This window comes from Ascaphus truei, chromosome 14, assembly GCF_040206685.1.
Source record: "Ascaphus truei isolate aAscTru1 chromosome 14, aAscTru1.hap1, whole genome shotgun sequence".
In the NCBI taxonomy this organism is placed as follows: Eukaryota; Metazoa; Chordata; class Amphibia; order Anura; family Ascaphidae; genus Ascaphus; species Ascaphus truei.
This window is the reverse complement of record NC_134496.1, coordinates 11,295,698-11,316,911: the sequence shown is the minus strand read 5'-3', so window position 1 is coordinate 11,316,911 and position 21,214 is coordinate 11,295,698. Positions and strand designations below refer to the sequence as shown.

The window sequence follows — 21,214 nt, the reverse complement described above, 5'->3', positions numbered from 1 at the left end:
AGGGGCAGTCACACACAGACTGGGAGGGGGGGCAGTCACACACAGACTGGGAGGGGGGGCAGTCACACACAGACTGGGAGGGGGGGCAGTCACACACAGACAGACTGGGAGGGGGCAGTCACACACACATACAGAATGTGAGACACACACACACACACACACACACACACACACACACACACACACACACACACACTGGGAGAGGGGCATCACACAGTGGGAGGTGGCAGACATACACACACACAGAGACTGGGAGGGGGGGGCAGTCACACAAACACTGGGAGGGACACACACAGGCGGCATGGGGCTTACCGGTGAGCCTTCCTTCTGGTGAAAACACACACACACCGCCCCCGATACTAAGCCCCAACCCCGTCATACCCTGACGCCCGGGACCAGTCACCAGGGGCAAAACCCGGGACATTTCCGGGACGGACCGTCACCCGGGACAGCCCAGAAAAAAACGGGACTGTCCCGGCAAAACCGGGACGAATGGTCACCCTAGCTATGCACCATCCTGACTCCTGCGTTCTGCTCAAGGATGCCTTCTCTCTACCTAGGGTGACCAGATTTTGAAAATGAAAAACCGGGACACAATTTTTTATTTTTACATTAACAGTTTATATATTGTATTACACTTATACTTTACTACCATTAGTCCTAGTTACGTGTGTGTGGTGTGGGTGTGTGGTGTGTGTGTGTCTCGGATGGCCTCACTAATCAAACAAAAAAAAAGCCAGATGTGAATGACTTCTGTACCCCTAAACCATTGTCAGGACGCCCCCTCTTCACAATTTCTAAAGCAGCAATCCCGGATGGGATCTTACCTGATCCGCAGTCCCTCAAGGTACTATACTGGAGGAGAGGTGTTCCCTACCTGTCTTCCGATGTCTCCCGTGTGAAACTTGAGTCAGATCTGGAAGAAAGCTGGGCGGGTTACTTCAGTGTAGGTATACGGCAGTAAAGATGAGACAGAAAGGAAGACAGGGACAGGGGGAGAGACAGGGGGAGAGACAGGGGGAGAGACAGGGGGAGAGACAGGGGGAGAGAGAGGGGGAGAGAGAGAGAGAGGGAGAGACAGGGGGAGAGAGAGAGAGAGGGAGAGACAGGGGGAGAGAGAGAGGGAGAGACAGGGGGAGAGAGAGAGGGAGAGACAGAAGGAGAGACAGGGGGAGAGAGAGAGGGAGAGACCGGGGGAGAGAGAGAGAGGGAGAGACAGGGGGAGAGAGAGAGGGAGAGACAGGGGGAGAGAGAGAGGGAGAGACAGGGGGAGAGAGAGAGAGACAGGGGGAGAGAGAGACAGGGGGAGAGAGAGAGAGGGAGAGACGGGGAGAGAGAGAGGGAGAGACAGGGGGAGAGGGAGAGACAGGGGGAGAGAGGGAGAGACAGGGGGAGAGAGGGAGAGACAGAGGGAGAGAGATGGAGGGGGAGAGACGGGGAGAGAGAGAGGGAGAGAGGGAGAGACAGAGGGAGAGAGATGGAGGGGGAGAGACAGGGGGAGAGAGAGGGAGAGACAGGGGGAGAGAGGGAGAGAGAGAGGGAGAGACAGGGGGAGAGGGAGAGACAGGGGGAGAGAGAGAGGGAGAGACAGGGGGAGAGAGGGAGAGACAGAGGGAGAGAGATGGAGGGGGAGAGACGGGGAGAGAGAGAGGGAGAGAGGGAGAGACAGAGGGAGAGAGATGGAGGGGGAGAGACGGGGAGAGACAGGGGGAGAGCGAGGGAGAGACAGGGGGAGAGAGAGAGGGAGAGACGGGGAGAGAGAGAGGGAGAGAGAGAGAGAGACAGGGGGAGCGAGAGAGACAGGGGGAGCGAGAGAGACAGGGGGAGCGAGAGAGACAGGGGGAGAGAGAGAGACAGGGGGGGAGAGAGAGAGACAGGGGGAGAGAGAGAGAGACAGGGGGAGAGAGAGAGAGACAGGGGGAGAGAGAGAGAGACAGGGGGAGAGAGAGAGACAGAGACGGGGAGAGAGAGAGGGAGACACAGGGGGAGAGAGGGAGAGACAGAGGGGGAGAGACGGGGGGAGAGAGACAGGGGGAGAGAGGGAGAGACAGAGAGAGAGAGATGGAGGGGGAGAGAGAGAGGGAGAGACAGGGGGAGAGAGAGAGAGACAGAGTGAGAGAGAGAGACAGAGTGAGAGAGAGAGACAGAGTGAGAGAGAGAGAGACAGAGTGAGAGAGAGAGACAGAGTGAGAGAGAGAGACAGAGTGAGAGAGAGAGACAGAGTGAGAGAGAGAGACAGAGTGAGAGAGAGAGACAGAGTGAGAGAGAGAGACAGAGTGAGAGAGAGAGACAGAGTGAGAGAGAGACAGAGTGAGAGAGAGACAGAGTGAGAGAGAGAGACAGAATGAGAGAGAGAGAGACAGAATGAGAGAGAGAGACAGAGTGAGACAGAGTGAGAGAGAGACAGAGTGAGAGAGACAGAGTGAGAGTGAGAGAGAGGCAGAGTGAGAGAGTGAGAGAGAGGCAGAGTGAGAGAGTGGAGAGACAGAGTGAGAGTGGAGAGACAGAGTGAGAGTGGAGAGACAGAGTGAGAGTGGAGAGACAGAGAGAGACAGAGAGAGAGTGACTGTGGAGAGACAGAGAGAGACTGTGGAGAGACAGAGAGAGAGAGAGTGACTGTGGAGAGACAGAGAGAGAGAGAGTGACTGTGGAGAGACAGAGAGAGAGAGAGTGACTGTGGAGAGACAGAGAGAGAGAGAGTGACTGTGGAGAGACAGAGAGAGAGAGAGAGTGACTGTGGAGAGACAGAGAGTGACTGTGGAGAGACAGAGAGAGTGACTGTGGAGAGACAGAGAGAGAGAGAGTGACTGTGGAGAGACAGAGAGAGAGAGAGAGAGAGTGACTGTGGAGAGACAGAGAGAGAGAGAGTGATTGTGGAGAGACAGAGAGAGAGAGAGTGACTGTGGAGAGACAGAGTGAGAGAGTTTCTGTGACGTGACCAAGTGTGTGACGTGACCGAGTGTCTGTGACCGAGTGACCGTGACCGAGTGTCTGTGTGACCGAGTGTCTGAGTGACCGAGTGTCTGAGTGACCGAGTGTCTGAGTGACCGACTGTCTGAGTGACCGAGTGTCTGAGTGACCGAGTGTCTGTGATCGAGTGACCGAGTGTCTGTGACCGAGTGACCGAGTGACCGTGCATGTCTGCGTATGTATGTTTTGTTAAACCGTTTAATAAAAAAAAGGAAAAACAATTTTTTTTTTATTATTATTATTTTTATTTTTTTCTGGACTTACCTGAGGTCTGTGTGGACTGGTAGTCTGTAAAAAGTGTGCCTTGTGGCAGACACCACAACGTCCGTTGTGAGTGCCCGCGCTGCAAGAAAAAGGGTGCATAAATATGAATATGAAGTTTAAATCAATATTTAAATGCAATACATTTGCACCCTAAATCGGAGTTCTGGACCAGGGATTATAGTGTGTGTGTGTGTGTGTGTGTGTGTGTGTGTGTGTGTGTGTGTGTGTGTGTGTGTGTGTGTGTGTGTGTGTGTGTGTGTGTGTGTGTGTGTGTGTGTGTGTGTGTGTGTGTGTGTGTGTGTGTGTGTGTGTGTGTAACATATGTATGTGTATGCATGTATGTTTTGTAAAACAGTTTTTTTTTCAAAAACAACATTTTTTTAAAATGGTTTTTATATTCTGTACTTACCCAAGGTCTGTGAGGACTGGTAGTCTGTGAAAAGTCTGCCTCGTGGCCGACATCACAACGTCCGTTGTGAGTGCCCACGCTGCAAGAAAAAGGGTGCAAAAAATGTAATTGGAAATCAGCATTTTAATGCAATATAGTTATATATCTAGACAGCAGCATAAGAAAAAAAAATCATAATATCTTTTTTACAGTTTAACTTCAACATAAATTCTATTAAGTAAAAAGGGATTTCAGTATCAGAAATGAATAAAACATACCACTTTACTTCGCAGCCTGAAATCTACTTTCTAATCTCTACTGGACTTAATAAAAAATTAACATTAATTAAAATTACTTAAATAATGAAGACATTAAAATTAAAGAATTTCAATTAATAAAAAATGACCATTAAAATTAAATAATTGACATTAATTAAAATGAAATAAACAATGAATTGACATTAAATAAAAAATGAAGGCATTAAGTACAATTAATACTTTTTTTTAAATTGAACATTCTGACCTTGTGTACTACGATTTGCAAAATAAATAGGGGAAATAACAAATAGGGTTGTATTTATATTAAAAATATATGTTGCTACTACTTACAGTAATTATTAGCTCAGCTCTGCTCCTAAGAGGTGGATTTTGAGACACAGTCAGACAAAGGCCAAAGCAAATGTGCAGCAGCTCTGACACTTGTTCCTCTCCGATCCTCCGCGTGGCAGTGAATGTCACGACACTGACATCACTGACATCACTGACATCACTGACATCACTGACATCACTGACATCACTGACATCACTGACATCACTGACATCACTGACATCACTGACATCACTGACATCACTGACATCACTTCACTCCTCCCCTCCCACCTCACCTCTGGCATCATCCAATCCCCTGCGGTCCTGCTGCAGATTCAATACTTAAATTGCCTCCCCCTGCAGGAAACATCCAATCTCCTGCACCGTTATTGTCTCTCCCCCCCCCCAGGCACGCTGCCTCTCCCCCCCCCCACCCCCAGGCACGCTGCCTCTCCCCCCCAGCCCCGCCCCAGGCACGCTGCCTCTCTCCCCCCCCCAGGCACGCTGCCTCTCTCCCCCCCTCCCAGACACGCTGCCTCTCTCCCCCCCTCCCAGGCACGCTGCCTCCACCCCCCCCCCCCCCCCACTCCACCCCCCCCCCCACCCCACTCCCCCCCCCCCCCACCTCTCTCCCCCCCACCCCACCTCTCTCCCCCCCACCCCACCTCTCTCCCCCCCCCCCCCCACCCCACCCCACGGCACCCTTCCTTCCATTCACACATACTATACCAATACCGGGCCTTGGTGAAGGATGATGCCGGGGGCGGGGCTTAATGCCGAGGGGGGCGGGACATTGTACAATGATGGGCCGCATCCAATCAGCAAGACCCGTAACACAAGCCCAACCCCTGGCAGTAAAAAAAAAAAAAACTTACCAGCCGGGTTGCTGCAGTCTCCTCCTCCGCGCCGCCGCAGACTCGCGCACCGCGCACAACGAACCGCCGGCGACAAAAAAACGGGGACACATGAGGAAAATCCGGGACATTACCGGTACGCACAGAAAAACGGTACAGCTCCCGAAAAACCGGGACTGTACCGGCAAAAGGGGGACGGGTGGTCACCCTATCTCTACCCCCTTTTGTAGCTAAAGCCCTCTCCCGTCTTAAACCTTTCTCACTGACTGCCCCGCACCTCTGGAATGCCCTTCCCCTCAATACCCGACTAGCACCGTCTCTATCCACCTTTAAGACTCATCTTAAGACACACTTGATTAAAGAAGCATATGAATAGCACTGTGGCTAATATTATACATGATACATAAAGCTTGGCCCCCTGCAGACGCACTTACCAGAACTCCCTCCTACTGTCTCAGTACGTTCTTCCTACCTACTAATTAGACTGTAAGCTCCTCGGAGCAGGGACTCCTCTTCCTTAATGTCACTTTTATGTCTGAAGCTCTTATTCCCTTTATGTGTTATTTGTTATTTATGATTGTAATGTGTATTACTGCTGTGAAGCGCTATGTACATTAATGGTGCTATATAAATAACGACATACATACATATAACTAAGAAATAATAATATAAGATCACCAAAGAACACTAAGCTAATAAGATAATGTATAAAATAATAATAATTAGATGAGTTATAATATAATAATATAATAATAATAATATCCCATGACACGATTACGTCACTTCTGTGACAGTGCATGGGCAGCCCTAGTACTGCCTTATGACGCACACCTCCTTTCCTATGTAAAATTCAATGTTTGTTAATAAAGTTATTGAAATAAATTAAAAACAAAAAAAAATCAGCTACTGGCTGTAGGAGTGATCTGGGTGAGCGGCCGGGCGATGACGTGAGGAAGAGGCAGTGTCAAGTCTCGCGAGATCCGCCCCCTAGCTCTCGCGCTCCTCCCCCCGGCCCTGCGAGCTGAGGGATGTGTGTCCGCCATCGCGGAGGAGTTCAGTGAGCGCCGAGTATACCGGCCCCCTCCCCCCCCACCGAGCTGCTCGCACCCCCCCGGGGGAGGAGGAGAGGAGCCCCCCCCGGGACACTGACAGGGCGGGCCCGGGGCCTCCTCACACCGACACCCGCCGCCGGGGAGACAAGGAGGGGCCCCGGGGCCGGCACAGCACCGACACCCGCCGCCGGGAGAGACACCGGACCGAGGCGCCGCCGGGGGAGACACGGAGGGGCCCCGGGGCCGGCACAGTACCGACACCCGCCGCCGCCATGTCCAACCTCAGCAAAGGCACCGGGAGCAGGAAGGACACCAAGATGCGGATCCGGGCCTTCCCGGTGAGACGGGCGCGGGGGCGGGGGGTAACTCTGGGGGATGTGGGAGGAGCAAACACTGGAGGGGCAGATAGGGGCAGGGCGGATTGTAAAGGTGGGGTACATACTGGGAATGTGTGTGAGGGAGTACATGCTGGGAATGTGGGTGCGGGGGTACATACTGGGAATGGGGGTGCGGGGGTACATACTGGGAATGGGGGTGCGGGGGTACATACTGGGAATGGGGGTGCGGGGGTACATACTGGGAATGTGGGTGCGGGGGTACATGCTGGGAATGGGGGTGCTGGGGTACATGCTGGGAATGGGGGTGCGGGGGTACATACTGGGAATGTGGGTGCGGGGGTACATACTGGGAATGGGGGTGAGGGGGTACATGCTGGGAATGGGGGTGCGGGGGTACATGCTGGGAATGTGGGGGAGGGGGGTACATGCTGGGAATGTGGGGGAGGGGGGTACATGCTGGGAATGGGGGGTACATGCTGGGAATGTGGGGTACATGCTGGGAATGGGGTGGGGGAGGGAGAGGTGGGTACATACTCCATTCTGGAGTTGAGAGGCAGATCGTGACATTGGATTAAATCCTGGTTTGGGCAGATGCTGAGGGAATAGGGTAAATACTGAGTTGGGCAAATATACAGGGTATTTTGGAGGTAAACATTGCGAAATGCCTATAGAGAGGCAGACAAATGCTGACGTGTGGAGTCGGATTCTTTAGGAGGTAGATACTGAGGGGTGGGCATCCACAGATGATGCGGGTCACACAGGTGATATAATCAGATAGCGAATACATTGGGTGGTAGGGATATTCTGGGGGCAGATTAAGAATATGTACTGAGGCTAAGGTGAACCAGTTACCACTTTAGGCAGATAACAAGGAAGGGCACATTATAGATGGAAGTAGGGTTGGGAAATACAGTACCAACTAATTTCCCGCAATAACAATATTTAAACATTTGTCAAAATAACCATATTACGCGTGATAACTCGGTTGTGTAGGTAGTATAGAGAAGAACACAGCCAAGACCTCATCAATAACTTCATTTCCCAGCACATTTTTTTCCTAATGGTGAAAGGGATTTCGTTTGAATATTTATTACAAATGTTTTTAAATCCACTACATCTGTAAATAACATTTTTTTGCCACCTTGGAAGTAGAAGGGTAATGGGGTTTACCGGGCAAATCTATCAAAGTTAAGGAGGAGTCCTGCAATTCACCAGTTGTTCGACAATGTCTGTGACTTCCATGGCTGACAATACCGCAATAATAATTTGAAATAACTTACCACCATGTTTTGTTCTCGCAATATTGCGATCATATTGGTATATTGCTTCAACTCCTAGATTAAGAGATACAGTTCGTGTAATTACTGGACTCCATTAATGTAGCATGTTTATTTTTAAGGTTTGGGTTACAAACTGATTTGTAGTAGTAGTAGTAAGGGGCAGAAGGGTAAATAAGCAAGGTAAATATTTTGCATGAAAGCTCTTTGGAAATCTGTATCAAGTGTTGCAACTGGAGCAGTGATCTAGAAACAGATGTAAATTGCGTCACATTTATGAATGTGTCAAGATTCTTTGCTCCAGTAATTTGTTTTGGGGAAGGGGCCTCAAGGAGTTATAGGAGGAAATGGCAAAATATGAGATGCATTTCAATCTGTGCCTATAACTGGGGCAGTTTTCTTTAGTCAAAAAAATCACCAGGTGTGAGGAGGGTTTGACCCTTGCTTGGAAGAGAGCTGTGCTAAATTTAAGACGACATTAGCAAGGTGTGTACATGTGGCGCTGGCGCAAATTGACTCATCAACATGTTAGCTCTGTTTTGAAGGAAATTGCTCTGTTTTGATACATATGCCAATTTAACCTGCTCCAAGCTGCTATCATTTTAGTACTTAAGTTTCACCAAAAGCCTCATGAAACGTGTATTCCTACTTTGTTTTCATCCCTCTCCCCGTCTACTTGAGAACAAGCATTACAGGTCCCAGTATGTGTTGTGGGTGACGTTACAGAGGTATAATGTGATGAGTCAGATGCAAGGAAATAGTTTTTTTCATTCTCATGTTGTGGAAGTTACATGGTAGGTGGGTAAATACTGCTAATGCGTTCAAATTACTGTGTTAGGCAGATTGAAGTCAAACCAAAGTCCCTCTTATTTACTTGTGAGTTATCGGGTTAAATATGATGCAGGTTGATATTTTGGGAGTTGGATTATTTTCTGTATCCTTAATGGGAATCATGCTGGCTGAGAGCTAAAATAAAGAGCTACAAGAATGCTGAAATACTTATAATATATTGTTAATGACCATTACGGCTAATAACATTCTTTTAAACTACCAAAAACCTTATAATACTTATACTTCTACCTGTGATACTTTAAAAATAAATGTCCAGCTCACAGGTTGTGTTACCGCATATTATGAGCATAATAGGTGCCTAAAAAATGTCCAGGACCTCACTAAATTAGCATGAGTATTTGTACACACAAGGCTTCCGTATGCAGGTAACACAGGCAGTGGTGCTCACACACTCCTCGGAAGCAGAGCTTTCTACTCTCCAAGATCATGTCCCACAATGCCTTGCAAAGAGCAACACAAGGAAGGCATTGTGGGATGCGATCTTGGAGAGCAGATCGTGACTAAGGCTTAGTCCATAGGCACTTCGCCCGTGCGGAGGCGCGCTCAGGCTCAGGGAAAGCGGTGCTTTCCTTGGCCTAAGAGTGCGCGCCGTCTGTGGGCGGGCTGTGACGTCACGGAGCTGGTTCGCCCTCATTGGGCGAACCACTCACGTGACCGGCCCTGTGCTCCGGGGAGCTCTGAAACGTAACATTTGTTAGGCCTCGGGCATGGTGCTTCGGGCCACGCTGACCAGTGCGTCTGCTCTGCCTCGCCCGCTCAAACTGGATCTTTTTTGTGTCCTGGCAGGCGAGGCAGTGAGCGTGCTGCGTAGGCGGGGCGGAGGCAGGCCAGAGGCGTGTCGGGAGGCGGGGCGCGAGGCGGGGCTAGTCCCTCGCTCCCATTGGATGTGAGCGGTCACGTGACCGCTCCTCCGCTTCCCTGAGCGGCAAATTTTTAATTTGCCTGTCTCTCCAAAATACCTGAGCCTCTGCACGTGTGCGGAAGCGGCTGCTAAAGCCGCGCTGATGACAGATGCAGGGGCTAAGTGCATCTGCTCAGCACGGCTCACCATACTATGTCCCAGGCCTTGAGACACACGCTTCCGCAGACGTGCGCGAGCCCCTGCTAAAGCCGATGTCATTGCGGCTGCAGGGGCTCAGTGCCGAGCAGCAGTGCGCCTTAGCGCTGTCCATGGCCGAGGCCTAACAGCTCTGCCTCTGAGGAGAGAGCACGCATGCAGTCAGTGTATTGTGTGCATATAGACTGGGCTACCTGGTTGTATAGATCAATAAGTTACAACTTTCCACCTTTTTGAAGTGTCCAGTGCTGGTAATAACATATTTTATAATATTAACTTTGACATCTGTAACAGAGAAACTGTTTTACTAGTCTTGTTACTGTACCGTGTGACAATCCTTTTCTTTACTGATATATGGCCATACTCTTGGAAGCAAATAACTTTTTAAAAGTTTTTTTAAATATTTATTTCTATACTCCTTAAAATGTTTATAACGTATTTTTGCTGCATAGAATAAAACATGTAGCTCAACCTCAGGTCCTTGCTTGGACTGAGAGATTGAAAATGTGCACTGGCATTGTATTTATCATACATTTACATTATGTTTAGTGTGCAGGACTTTGTTAATTTAAAAAGGGGCACCCACATTAACTTTCTGTTTAGGCTTTTGGCAATATAAGCTGTCATCTTGGCTTTGGACTTGTTCACCTTTGAATGAGTGATGTCAAGTGAAACCGGTGAGCTGGTAATGTTGATGGTTGTAACAGGCTGAGGGAAGGTATGACATTGAATGTTTGTTGCTGTCGGTCAGAATTTTAAGCAAAGTGTATTTGAAGAAAAAGATTAGTAGAATCTCTGTAGTCTAAAAAAGAGTACCAAATTTGTCTGCCTCCAGTATGATTTATGTACAGGGTTTGTAAGAAATGGTACACAAAAAGGCTCCATCTCTATATACAGGATCCCTCTGGCCCTCAGACATTAATTGCTATTTAATACCAAAGATACCCGCTTGTGGGCAGAAAGGACACTGGTCTGATAAATCATAACATTCCCACTGAGGTGTAATCCTTTATGGGCCCCTAAGTGGGAGGTTTAAGAAGGTACAATATTTTGAATCTAATGCAGGAAAGAGGCTAAATATTTAAGATATTATACGGAGATACCGGATCTGTGATACTAATGTTATGTGCCGCTGACAATCGTGGGAACCCTGTAAAATTTTGTAAATAGTGGAACTGCAATTAGTGTTTACCACAAATATTTTACATTGTAAGCTTGTGCCTAGCATGCAAAAATAAGATGCAGTAGTTGGCGCTGGGCCTTGACCTGTCATCTTACTTCATAGTCCAGTCATGAAATGCACATCCTCATCTCTTTTCTCCCAGTTTGTGTGTTGGTTAGAAAATCTAATACCTGTTAATTATCATTAGCGGCCAATCACTTGAATAGACCTTTTTGTTTATGAAACATTCCCCATTTGTATAATACTCGTTGTATTAAGAGTGTTAATTTGTATATACCATCTTGATCCACTTGTACACATTATATAGAGCTCCAATCTGGAGTAACTGTATCCGCACTCCGTGGGAGATTATTCCAACAGAAACAATATGAATCCCAATCATTTGTCTTTTCTCCCACATCTTTTCTTCTAGTGGCTCTCAGTACTGGCTTATATAAATCAAACTGTATCCGGTCTTCAAGTTAGTGTGTTCCCTCAGCAGACAATGATGTTGGAAGCAGCAGCGGATTATATGGGTTCATATTTGTGTCAATAGATTTTTGCTGCTTTTGTGCTTGGCACGTTACTTTCTTTTGGAGTAATGCATATGAAACTTCGTGTATGTGTGCTGATCTGTTGTTTCCTCTGTTGTCCATCTTTAAAACGATGCGGAAACACGTGCATATGCCTAGTTTTTGTACCAACTAACTAGTATTGAGGGATAATGTCCTAGATCCAATTCCATAGAATGGTGCTGTTACTGAATTGTACTCGAGGGGGGAAAAGGAGCGAAGAATCGTAAACAGTATATTGACTCATCTTTTGGGGCAAATATATTTTCTAAATGTTTATTATCAAAAGAATCTTGGTTACTGTGATCTGTAGGATGAAGTTGTGAATCATTCTATAGCCATTAACTGAATAGAAATTGCATTTGGGGATTTGTAATGGCAGTCATTGCAAAGGTAAGAAGTACACGTTACTACCCACACTCATTAAAGCAGCAGTCCAAGGTGCCGCTTTTTGGAAACAGATTTCCCTTCCCCACCCCCCCTTTAATATGCGCATCAATACAATCCACACAATTAGCTAAGTTGCCGATCAACCCGCTCTCCTGTGATCGTTCGGGAAGATTCGGCTCGGGGGTTCACTAAATGGCTTTCAGTGCCGTAGAAAAGGACCAAAGACGCAAAGTATTGTGGGGAAGATCATGTAACCAGGCAGTCACTATATACAATTGGTGCTGCTTCCTGTTGAATGGCCATTTAAATCCACTTAAAAAAACAAAAAAAAACTAGTAATATAATGTGTTGATGATTTAGACGGCCAATTGATCGAAATAGGGAAGAAAGGGAAGCTGATTTCCAATTCTTTGCCATAGCACGTCTGATAGGAATAGAAATAGCAAATATTAACAATGTTTGTCTACATTTGTTATAGGTTTGCCTAGTAATGCGGTGTTTATGGGAAATTAGCATTTGCGCCTGTAAAGATGCCACCATTTAAATAACCAATTAATAACCGTACACACCCAGTGATCCACCTTTGTATCAGTAGAGAATTGTATTATTCGCTTCTATAGTAAGCACATTGCTTTGATGGGAATAGGCCAAAGGGCATGATTGTGTGTGTGTTTTTTTTTTTTTTTTAATGCTTTTCTGAAGATACTTTGGTTGTGCCACAGTAGGAAATATAAGGCAAAAATGGAGTGCAGATGCACAATTTATGTATTTACTAGAAACAGTTAGCACTTTGTAAATGTGCATTCACTCTTGCTAAAAATTAATAGATGTTCCCACCTTAAGGCTGTACTTATAGTGCCGGTGATAGTGCTGCGACGTCGCGTCAAAACAAATTGCATTGCCGTCGTCGCGTGCGCTTATAGTAAGTGCGGCGCGACGGCTTGGTCGCGATCACTGGAAGTCATCTCAATTTGATTTTTACAGCTACCGCAGCCTGATGTCACCGTCGCGACGCCGGCACTATAAGCGTAGCCTAACACTTAATTTTTCTTGTATATCCATAATATACTAATGTTAAACTCTCTAGTAAGTAGGCCCTGAAGTCTTTGCTTGTTCAGAGTTTCCACCATGCTCCATTTCTAATGTATTGTGATTGGCTGCCTAAAATAATCCTGTGTCCAGGGCCAATCAGATGAACTGCAAGAGACTAGTCATTAGATGTATATGACACAAATTACCTCTGATGATATTAACGGAATGCATCATTCCGTATAGTAGAATGAACATTTCAGTGGAGAAGTATTTATTGTCCTTCCAAAGTGTTATGTTGTTTTCTATGTGTGACTTTGTCCTCCATATATCTCATTTGTGAGAGCAGGAGGAACAGGCCACTTTGAAAGTGTGCACAGGGGGAGGAGGGCGGTTGCAAGTTTGTTTCTCTGGGGTTCATGCAGGATTGGGGTTTGGGATGCCCATCCAATTGCAACAAATGCACAGAAATAAATACCTGATGTGATAATGTGCAAGATTATGGAGAAAACAAAGCCATTTTAAATGGCTTTATTTTATTGCCACAGTGGTAATGTAATGTCTACTGGAAATTGTATGGCCTTTGAAGTAGTGTAATCCCAGCAACAACTTTCATCTTGAACATATTTTTTTTTAATATATGCGCACGCACATACCTACGCACACATGTGCACGCATACTTGCATGCACTCATACACTCGCATACATGCGTGCGCACATACCTACGCTCACATGCACACACTCATACATGCACATACCTACGCTCACATGCACGCACGCATACTTGCATGCACTCATACACGCACATACATGCGCGCGCACTCACATGTACGTGCACACGTGCACATATACATATTTATAACATGTTTTACCAGGAAGTAATACATTGCGTTACCTCGTTTTCTAGTATGTCCTGGGCATAGGTATGATGATAAATACATGGTTAGAAATAAATAGTTACATAAGTGAACACAGTTATACATTATATACAAGACATTGCATGCACAGTTAAAGATAATGTTATAGGCGTACTGTATGTAACAGTTACAGACCAAATTAAAATGTGAGACAGCTTTAGTTTTGAAAGAACTTAGGCCGCTATAATAGTTGCCGCGCGTGCGATGGAGCGCATGACATTACGCGTGCGAAACCTTGTCTGAGGCGACTGGGAGGCGTGGCCGTGACGTCAAGTGAGCGGTTTGCCCTCATTGGCTGAACCGCGCACGTGATCTGGCCGTGGCGCGACAAAGATGAAATTATTTTTCTTCTCGAATAGCACGCACGCGTTCGTGCGGCCTGATAGAGAAGAGCCGCTTGAGCCGAGCGCGGGCCGTAGCTACCACTATAATCGTGGCCTTAGACTGGTGGCGTCGGTGAGTCTCTGGTAGACTGTTTCAGTTGTGTGGTGCACGGTAAAATGAGGAGGAGTTGCTGGATACTTTGTTGAACCATGAGACCATGAACAATATTTTGGAGTTAGATCTCCGATGACATGCACACATACATGTGTATCTTCTCACTCACTCCCACTCTGGATCAGTGTGCTCTATGTCTTCCGATATCTCACGGCTTCTTTCAATTCTGCTATGTTCAGACCAGTATCTTTCTTGATGGTATCTAGCCAACGAGTTCTTGGGCGGCCTCTTCCTCTTTTATCTCCAAGCATGACGTCCTGCTATAATCAGGTATGGCTGTATGGATTATATACAGACCTGGGATCTTAAAGGCACACCAGCAGCAAGAAGACACATTACAACCTCTGATTTGATGAGCTTTATTTGATCTTATCTCTAGTAAGTGGGTTGGCATATGGGCCAAGCTTAGCATCATATCTTAAGCATTTATATACACCGTGTACACTATATTGTTTTTTTCTCTATTCTGGGGTGATCCGGCTCCTTCGGGAATTTGGAGGTGTAACGTTGAAATTAGAGGACTTTTGTAAACAAGTCCTCATCAGAGGTTGTGAGCGGATCGTATACCCAGTTTCTTTCACATATATCTAATTATCCAATGTAATATTATAATATCCGTGTGGGAACGTCTGTCCATTCTTTGGGTTTGTCGCACACGCACTTATACACTTACGTACGCGCGCACGTACATTCACGCAATCAAACTACGTTCATACATAGGCGAGCACACATACACACCCAGGTCTTAGAGAAAAAACATCAAGTGTGTGTGTGTGTGTGTGTGTGTGTGTAAAAAGCATGTATTACATCGCATAAATCTGGGTAAAAAATGCATTAATAGAAAAATAAAAAAGCCTTCAGATATGCACACTCACAAGAATGATGTTAAACGCATATAGAGATATCTCATGGTGGAAAGATGGTAGGTACAGCAGACAAACGTGTCCCTGTGTACTCGCAACAATTCAAAAAATAAATGGTGCAGGGGTCGGAAGCCCGGGAGAGAGCGTACCTCTTCCATCAAACTTGCACAAACGCTAGTGTGATGATGTAAAACGCAAAAGGGGGCGGTCCCAACTCGTTTTGTCACTGGTCATGTGACTTCCTCGGATATAGAAGACCCAAGTATATGCAATCTTTAAATAGTACTGTATCTACTAACCAATAACTACAATATGTGGTAATTGATAGCAAGTGCAAATAAAAAAAGAAAATCAACCTAGAACATTTGAAATTGCCATAAATAGAGCCAGCGGCACTCTAGAATATCTCACTCTTAAGTCTACTAGGTGCTAAAATGTTTTCATATCTGTAAGTGTTCTGAACCCTACAGGAGCTATGGTGGACAGCTCTGCAACTAAATGGGGATTGCAAAGGAGGATCTTCCAATGTTTGAGTATAAAAGTGATTTGTTCACAAAAGGATGACCTTTCGTGATGAACTTGGGAGGAAGAATTTGTGTTGGTTTGTGCTATAAAGAGTCCCTTGATGATTTAGATAACCTAGCAGTGTATTTGGCTTTGGTTTAAGCATGTAATGCTCCCCTATCATGAGCTTTTACTTTAGCTAGTGAATCCATGATGGGGGTCTTGTTGTAGCCGTTGGTCAAAAATCAAAGTGCCAACTTTGGGGACTGTCAAATCTGATTACACAGAACAATTCCTCCTTAATCTACTAAATTGGCTTAGAGAAATGTTGCTGAGCCATATTTTGTGATCGCACCTTCTGGCATGTAAATAACTGTTGGTTTAGACTTCCTTAAAGTAGACTAATTGTGAGACAATATAAACCTGATGCAGTTCAACAAAAATAATTGTTGGGTGAAAGGAAGTCTATTGTTAGTCTCCAGAAAGTACTGGATTTCTGTAATGCCCTTCTCTTGCTCAATGCTCATGTAAACAGCTTGTACACCCAGAGTAGCCCAACAATAGGGGGATTTCCACCTAATCTCAGAGATGGAGTCCACGACGTGTAGCGTCACATAGGTATGAACGCATTTGGACCACATAAGGTTTAAAAAGTGATCCACATACCTGGACACGCCAGACGTCATTGACTTCACCCCGGAGATGATAGGTCAACCCAGAGGAAAGCCTAGGTCTTTGTGGACCTTCGGCAGATGGTAAAACGAGGGCACATGAGGATGAGGAATGTATAGAAACTTGAATTCTGTGGAAGAGATAATGCCCTCATTTAAGGTAGCTTTGAATAGAGGAAAACACGCATTGATATTCCTCTGTGGGGTCTGAGGGCAGAAGTGTATATGAAATAACATCAGATAACAATCTTTGTGCTTCTCCAATATACACCCATGTTTTGAATTACAATACTGCCCCCCTTGTCGGCTTGTCTCAAGACAATAGATTCAATGTCACATTTCTTTAAGGCCTCCGAAGAGATTAACATTTGTGTATGGGGATCCAGAGCATCATTTTTCAAAGTCTCTTAGCACCAGTGTGTAAAAAGATTCGATATAACTTCCTTAGTTATGGGTAATGTCTCTCGCACCATTAGCCTCAAAGCGATCCCCCTGGATCCATGGCTGTTCCTACTGGGCAGGCGGACCCAGGGAATGTCAAAAGCGGCACACAAACTGGTTGCGCATTTTGCAACCGCCACTAGATGTGAGATCGCAGCAGTATGGCAACAGAATGAATTACCCATAATTCCCAGAATCAGGAACAGAATTTGGCACGTTTGCCAGATGGAACAGTTGACTAGTTGGGTCGACGACACTGGCTCAAATTTTCTAAAAGTCTGGGCGCCGTGGCTTGCTCAGACAGATATCCCCGGGGTAGATGCAAGCACAATCCTGCATTAATATCTATAAATGCGTTCTCCGGTGACATAGCAGGACTCACGACCACTTAGATATGTGACAGGTAGGGCCTACCCCGCGACCAGGGGACGAAGGAGCAAGGAACAGAAAGTGGCCGGCCAGATCATCGCAAAAGTAGAGGCAACAGTCACCAGAATCGGGGCCTTTCCAGCCGATCCCCCCCCTTCCCTTTTCGTGTGCACCCTTTGTTGTCCTGTCTCGGTCATGTAGGTCACGTTTGTCCCGTGCCGTGAGTAATTGTAGTATGTCCAGTGAAGTACCCGTCTGAACACTGTCCCAGGGTATACTGGGATGGTTAATATACCTGTATTTGTATTTTGGTACTAAACATTGGTCTGTGTCATATTGTACGAACTGTAAAACCAAATAAAAATTTGAAGTTGAAAAAAAAAAAAAAGCCTCAAAGCATAACAGCTGCAAAGCTAGACGGTTACGAAATGCTGGAGGGAAAAAAAACTGACTCCCTTCATTCAGGTAGTTAAAATAGACATAAACTTGTTTTGATTACGGTTCTAACGACTTTTTAGCTCTATGTAAAACGCTTAAAGAAGTTTCTGCGAGTAAACATTAATTTAATTTCCATTTCACTTTTTATCATTTAAGAAACCTTTTTATTTGCATGATTTCCTTGATCACACATGCAATGCCAAAGGTTTTCAACAAATTACTACCTCAAAGGGATGACTACAAAAATGACACATGTAACCTTCTCTGCAATGTTTGGGTATATTTCTGGTAGAGAAATGGGTTGTGATTTCCTTTGACAGCAGGTGGGCCAAGACCATGCTATGGAGGAGTACCATCAAATACAATGCAATCAGTGATTGTTTATATTTTAATTCACCTCACACAGCAGATATTGTACATTTTGGGACTATAAAAGTCACTGCAGGGACGGATATGGACATTATCAGGAGCCGTTCCAACGGCTCCTTTTCAGCAACTGATGCTGTTTTTACCTGTTGACTCTCTAAAAGGTGTTCTAGTATGCATCTGATATCCTATGCTGTAAACTACCCTTGTCCATTTTCCTGTTTAGTCTTCCATTCCGTGTGTTGTGAAAGTCTTCTCCAAGCTGGAGAAGATTCTACCCCTTTTGTTTAAATGGAGATTAACTCTGCACGGGGAAGTGGTCTAAGAACCAGGTTCATTGTTCATTGCTTATTGCTTATTGAAAGGTGTTCCAATGTATGTCAGTGATGGTAAAATCCTGGGCACCTGAAATTCCAGCACTGGCACCTATGCTGCTGGCAGTGCTGGCTGACCAGTCTGTCACCACCACCATTGGCAACAGCTCACACAAAGCATGACTGGGAGTGCTGTTGCCGGTCGCTGCATTGACTGTCCAGTCAACAGAAAATGCTGGAGGAGGAAAGAGACCGCAGGGGGAGGGGTGGGGCACCCCCGCCTTGCACTCTCCTTAGGCTACGGCCCCGGTGTTGGCTGCTGCACGCGTGCCTTGCGTCCTGGTGGCGCGTGCACAGCTTAAAACTGCAGTCTGTAGGGAGCGATGGGAGGCGCGGGGCGAGGCCAAAACAGAAGGGCGGTGTGTGGCGATGACGTCAGGCACAATACAAAGCACAGCCCAGCAGCTCAAAAAACGCTGCACCAAGCACATTCATATTTCTAATTCAGGAATAGACCAACAACATTTTAACACGAATTTACCTGGAGTCTAACAATGAAAAGGGCAGCGGGGGTATGCGGAAGGGGAGAAAATCATTGAATTATATGAATTTATGATGACTATGCCTGTTGGCAAATACTCCAGAGAGTGATCCTATGCCAACAAACTGCATAAGAGCAGCATTCTAACCCTCTCATTGCTGGGAACGAATGCACCCTTATTAAAATATATATGGAGAGAGCATGTGATGCGAGTACAATGTCCTGTTTTTAGTAATCAGGCGCATGGATAGAGCCCCCTAGTGCCTCCTGCGAAGGAATACTTTCGGAACTCGTTGTTGAAATGTGAATGTTGCAGCCTCACTCTCACATACTGCCATCCTAACTCGGCCAATCACTCGGATACACCTTCCCCAACTTGTTCCCTCTTCTACATTTAATAAACACAAGCTGCAGGGTTGGAGCACAAAGCTGTATTGCTACAACCAGGGCTTTCCCCCCTCATTGTTTTGAAAATACTACACTGCCATTGGTCTACACTAACTGCGCTCCCATTGGTCCAAAATATCTGCCCTGCTATTGGCTCCCAGCACACCACGTGACCGCGTCTCCACATGGTGGGACAAATTTATCGTCTTGCCTGCTGGCCTGCCTGATTGAGATTAGTGTCTGGTGTGCGGCGCGCGCCGCCGTCCCCACCAGCGACTTGGCCTTACTGCCAATGTATAACGCGAGCTGGTCTGTGGAGGCTAGAGAGGACTGTGTATATATCCCGCCTACACCACACTATATACCTACACTGATTTCCCCCCACCCCTGCCTTCTAACTTGTTTTTGTCCACCCCTGGTCTGTTCTTTTGGTCACAGCAGTGACCTGTAAGTGACCTTCCCTCAAGACCAGTAGCAGCTTTGTGTAATTGGTTGTAAGTTCTGTCTCAATAGTTTATTGATGCAAACAGTCACAAGTAAATCACCCATGGCCATGTAAAGCTCACACGTTCTCCTGAGTATTGGACATGAACATGGTTTCTTTTTTTAATCACTGCACATCTTACTTATTATTAAAGCATTAGTTTCCCATATGTTGCAACCTTAAAGAAGCAATGCTTTATTTGGGAGCCATTATATAAAAATAATAATATAGGATATCAGTGCTTTTGATTACTAAAGCTGTATCAACATACTAATAACATTGCCGTACTGGTAAACAAGTCCCAGACGGACAGGTAATGTGATTGCAGCCCTCTTATAAAGTAAAAGACCATATTTCATGTATCATTTTCATTAGAGACCACCCAATATATTGGATTTTTTTTGTTGAAGCAAATGGTTTTGATAGGAAAAAAAAATCAGTTGGATACAGATCACTTTTGGAATGTATTCTTCCCATTTGGAACCAGAATTACCGTATTGGCCCAAATATAGTGCTAAGTTTTTATCCTTTAAATGTACATCCGAAAACTGTACTCATATTACATGCGCACCCTAATCCCTTTTTGTATTTTTCACTATGCTACAGTATGTTCGGGCCAATACGGTAGTTAACTGCAACAATGGGATAAATCTTGATGCCTTCTCTTCCCCCCCCCCACCCCCCCCACTTTGTTCCCTGATGGATCTTTTTCTCCCCACGCCCAGTGTGTGCTTTGACACACAGGGTTTTGTTTAAATTGTATTATGTTGTTTATCGTGTTTCCCTTTGACAAGAACACCCCATATTTGAAAATCTTTCTTATTTTCAAGAAAGAAATGAAATAGTTGACTGGTGATTTATTTTTAACTGGTTGACTTTTTCAGAGAAGGAAATAACTTTATGGAATGTAAGGCCTGGGACATAGCGCGCCTCAGCACTGTTTGGGGTCCTGTGGCTCAGGGAAAGCGGTGCTTTCCCTGGCCTTACACAGCGCGCAATCAGGGGGCGGGCCAGTGACCGGCCCTGCGCTCTGGCAAGCGGGGAAATCTCAAAACGCCGTCAGACACACGCTTCCCCAAGCGTGCTGACGCGTGCGCGAGCCCCTGCTAAAGCTGCTCTCATTGCGGCTGCAGGGGCTCAGTGCCGAGCAGCAGCACGGCTGACCATGCCCGAGGCCTAACGTGTCTATTGTTTAGCAAAGTGACGCATTGAATATCACCTTATCTAAGTATCATCAGTGGGCTGTAATAATACTGGTCGTCTTGCGCATGGAAACAGTATTATTTATTTTATTTTTAAACTTTTTTTTTAATTATCATAAATTTATAAAGGTGAATAGGGAGGGATTAAAAAATATATAATAGGTATGAGGATTAGGGGTTCATGGTATCATTTTTACAGAAAAATAACACCTGAAATATCTCCGTTTCCTAACAATTGCTTATGTCATTTTGACAGACATTGTTCAGAACATCTTTTTTTGAACTGATTTTTTTTTATTTTTAAATCAGTCAACATTTTTATGTATAGGTATCCCAGATTTGTAACTTCCAATGAACTCTTGCCAAATAGCCAAGCTGTGATGTGACCTCTGACTATGAGAGCTTCAGTTACTGCAATTGTAGCCTG

The 21,214-nt window shown here is 45.8% G+C and overlaps 1 protein-coding gene across 2 annotated transcripts in view; it reads left to right on the top strand.

Annotated features, from left to right (window-relative positions):
• The first annotated feature begins 6,050 nt into the window (after positions 1-6,050).
• CUL3 (cullin 3) overlaps positions 6,051-21,214 on the top strand; it is a 67,231-nt gene continuing 52,067 nt past the window's right edge. For both annotated transcript variants that reach the window (XM_075569692.1, XM_075569691.1), the window contains exon 1: positions 6,051-6,453. In XM_075569692.1, the coding sequence (XP_075425807.1) occupies positions 6,388-6,453 (66 nt within the window). In that variant the 5' untranslated portion in view covers positions 6,051-6,387. The remainder of the gene's footprint in view (positions 6,454-21,214) is intronic.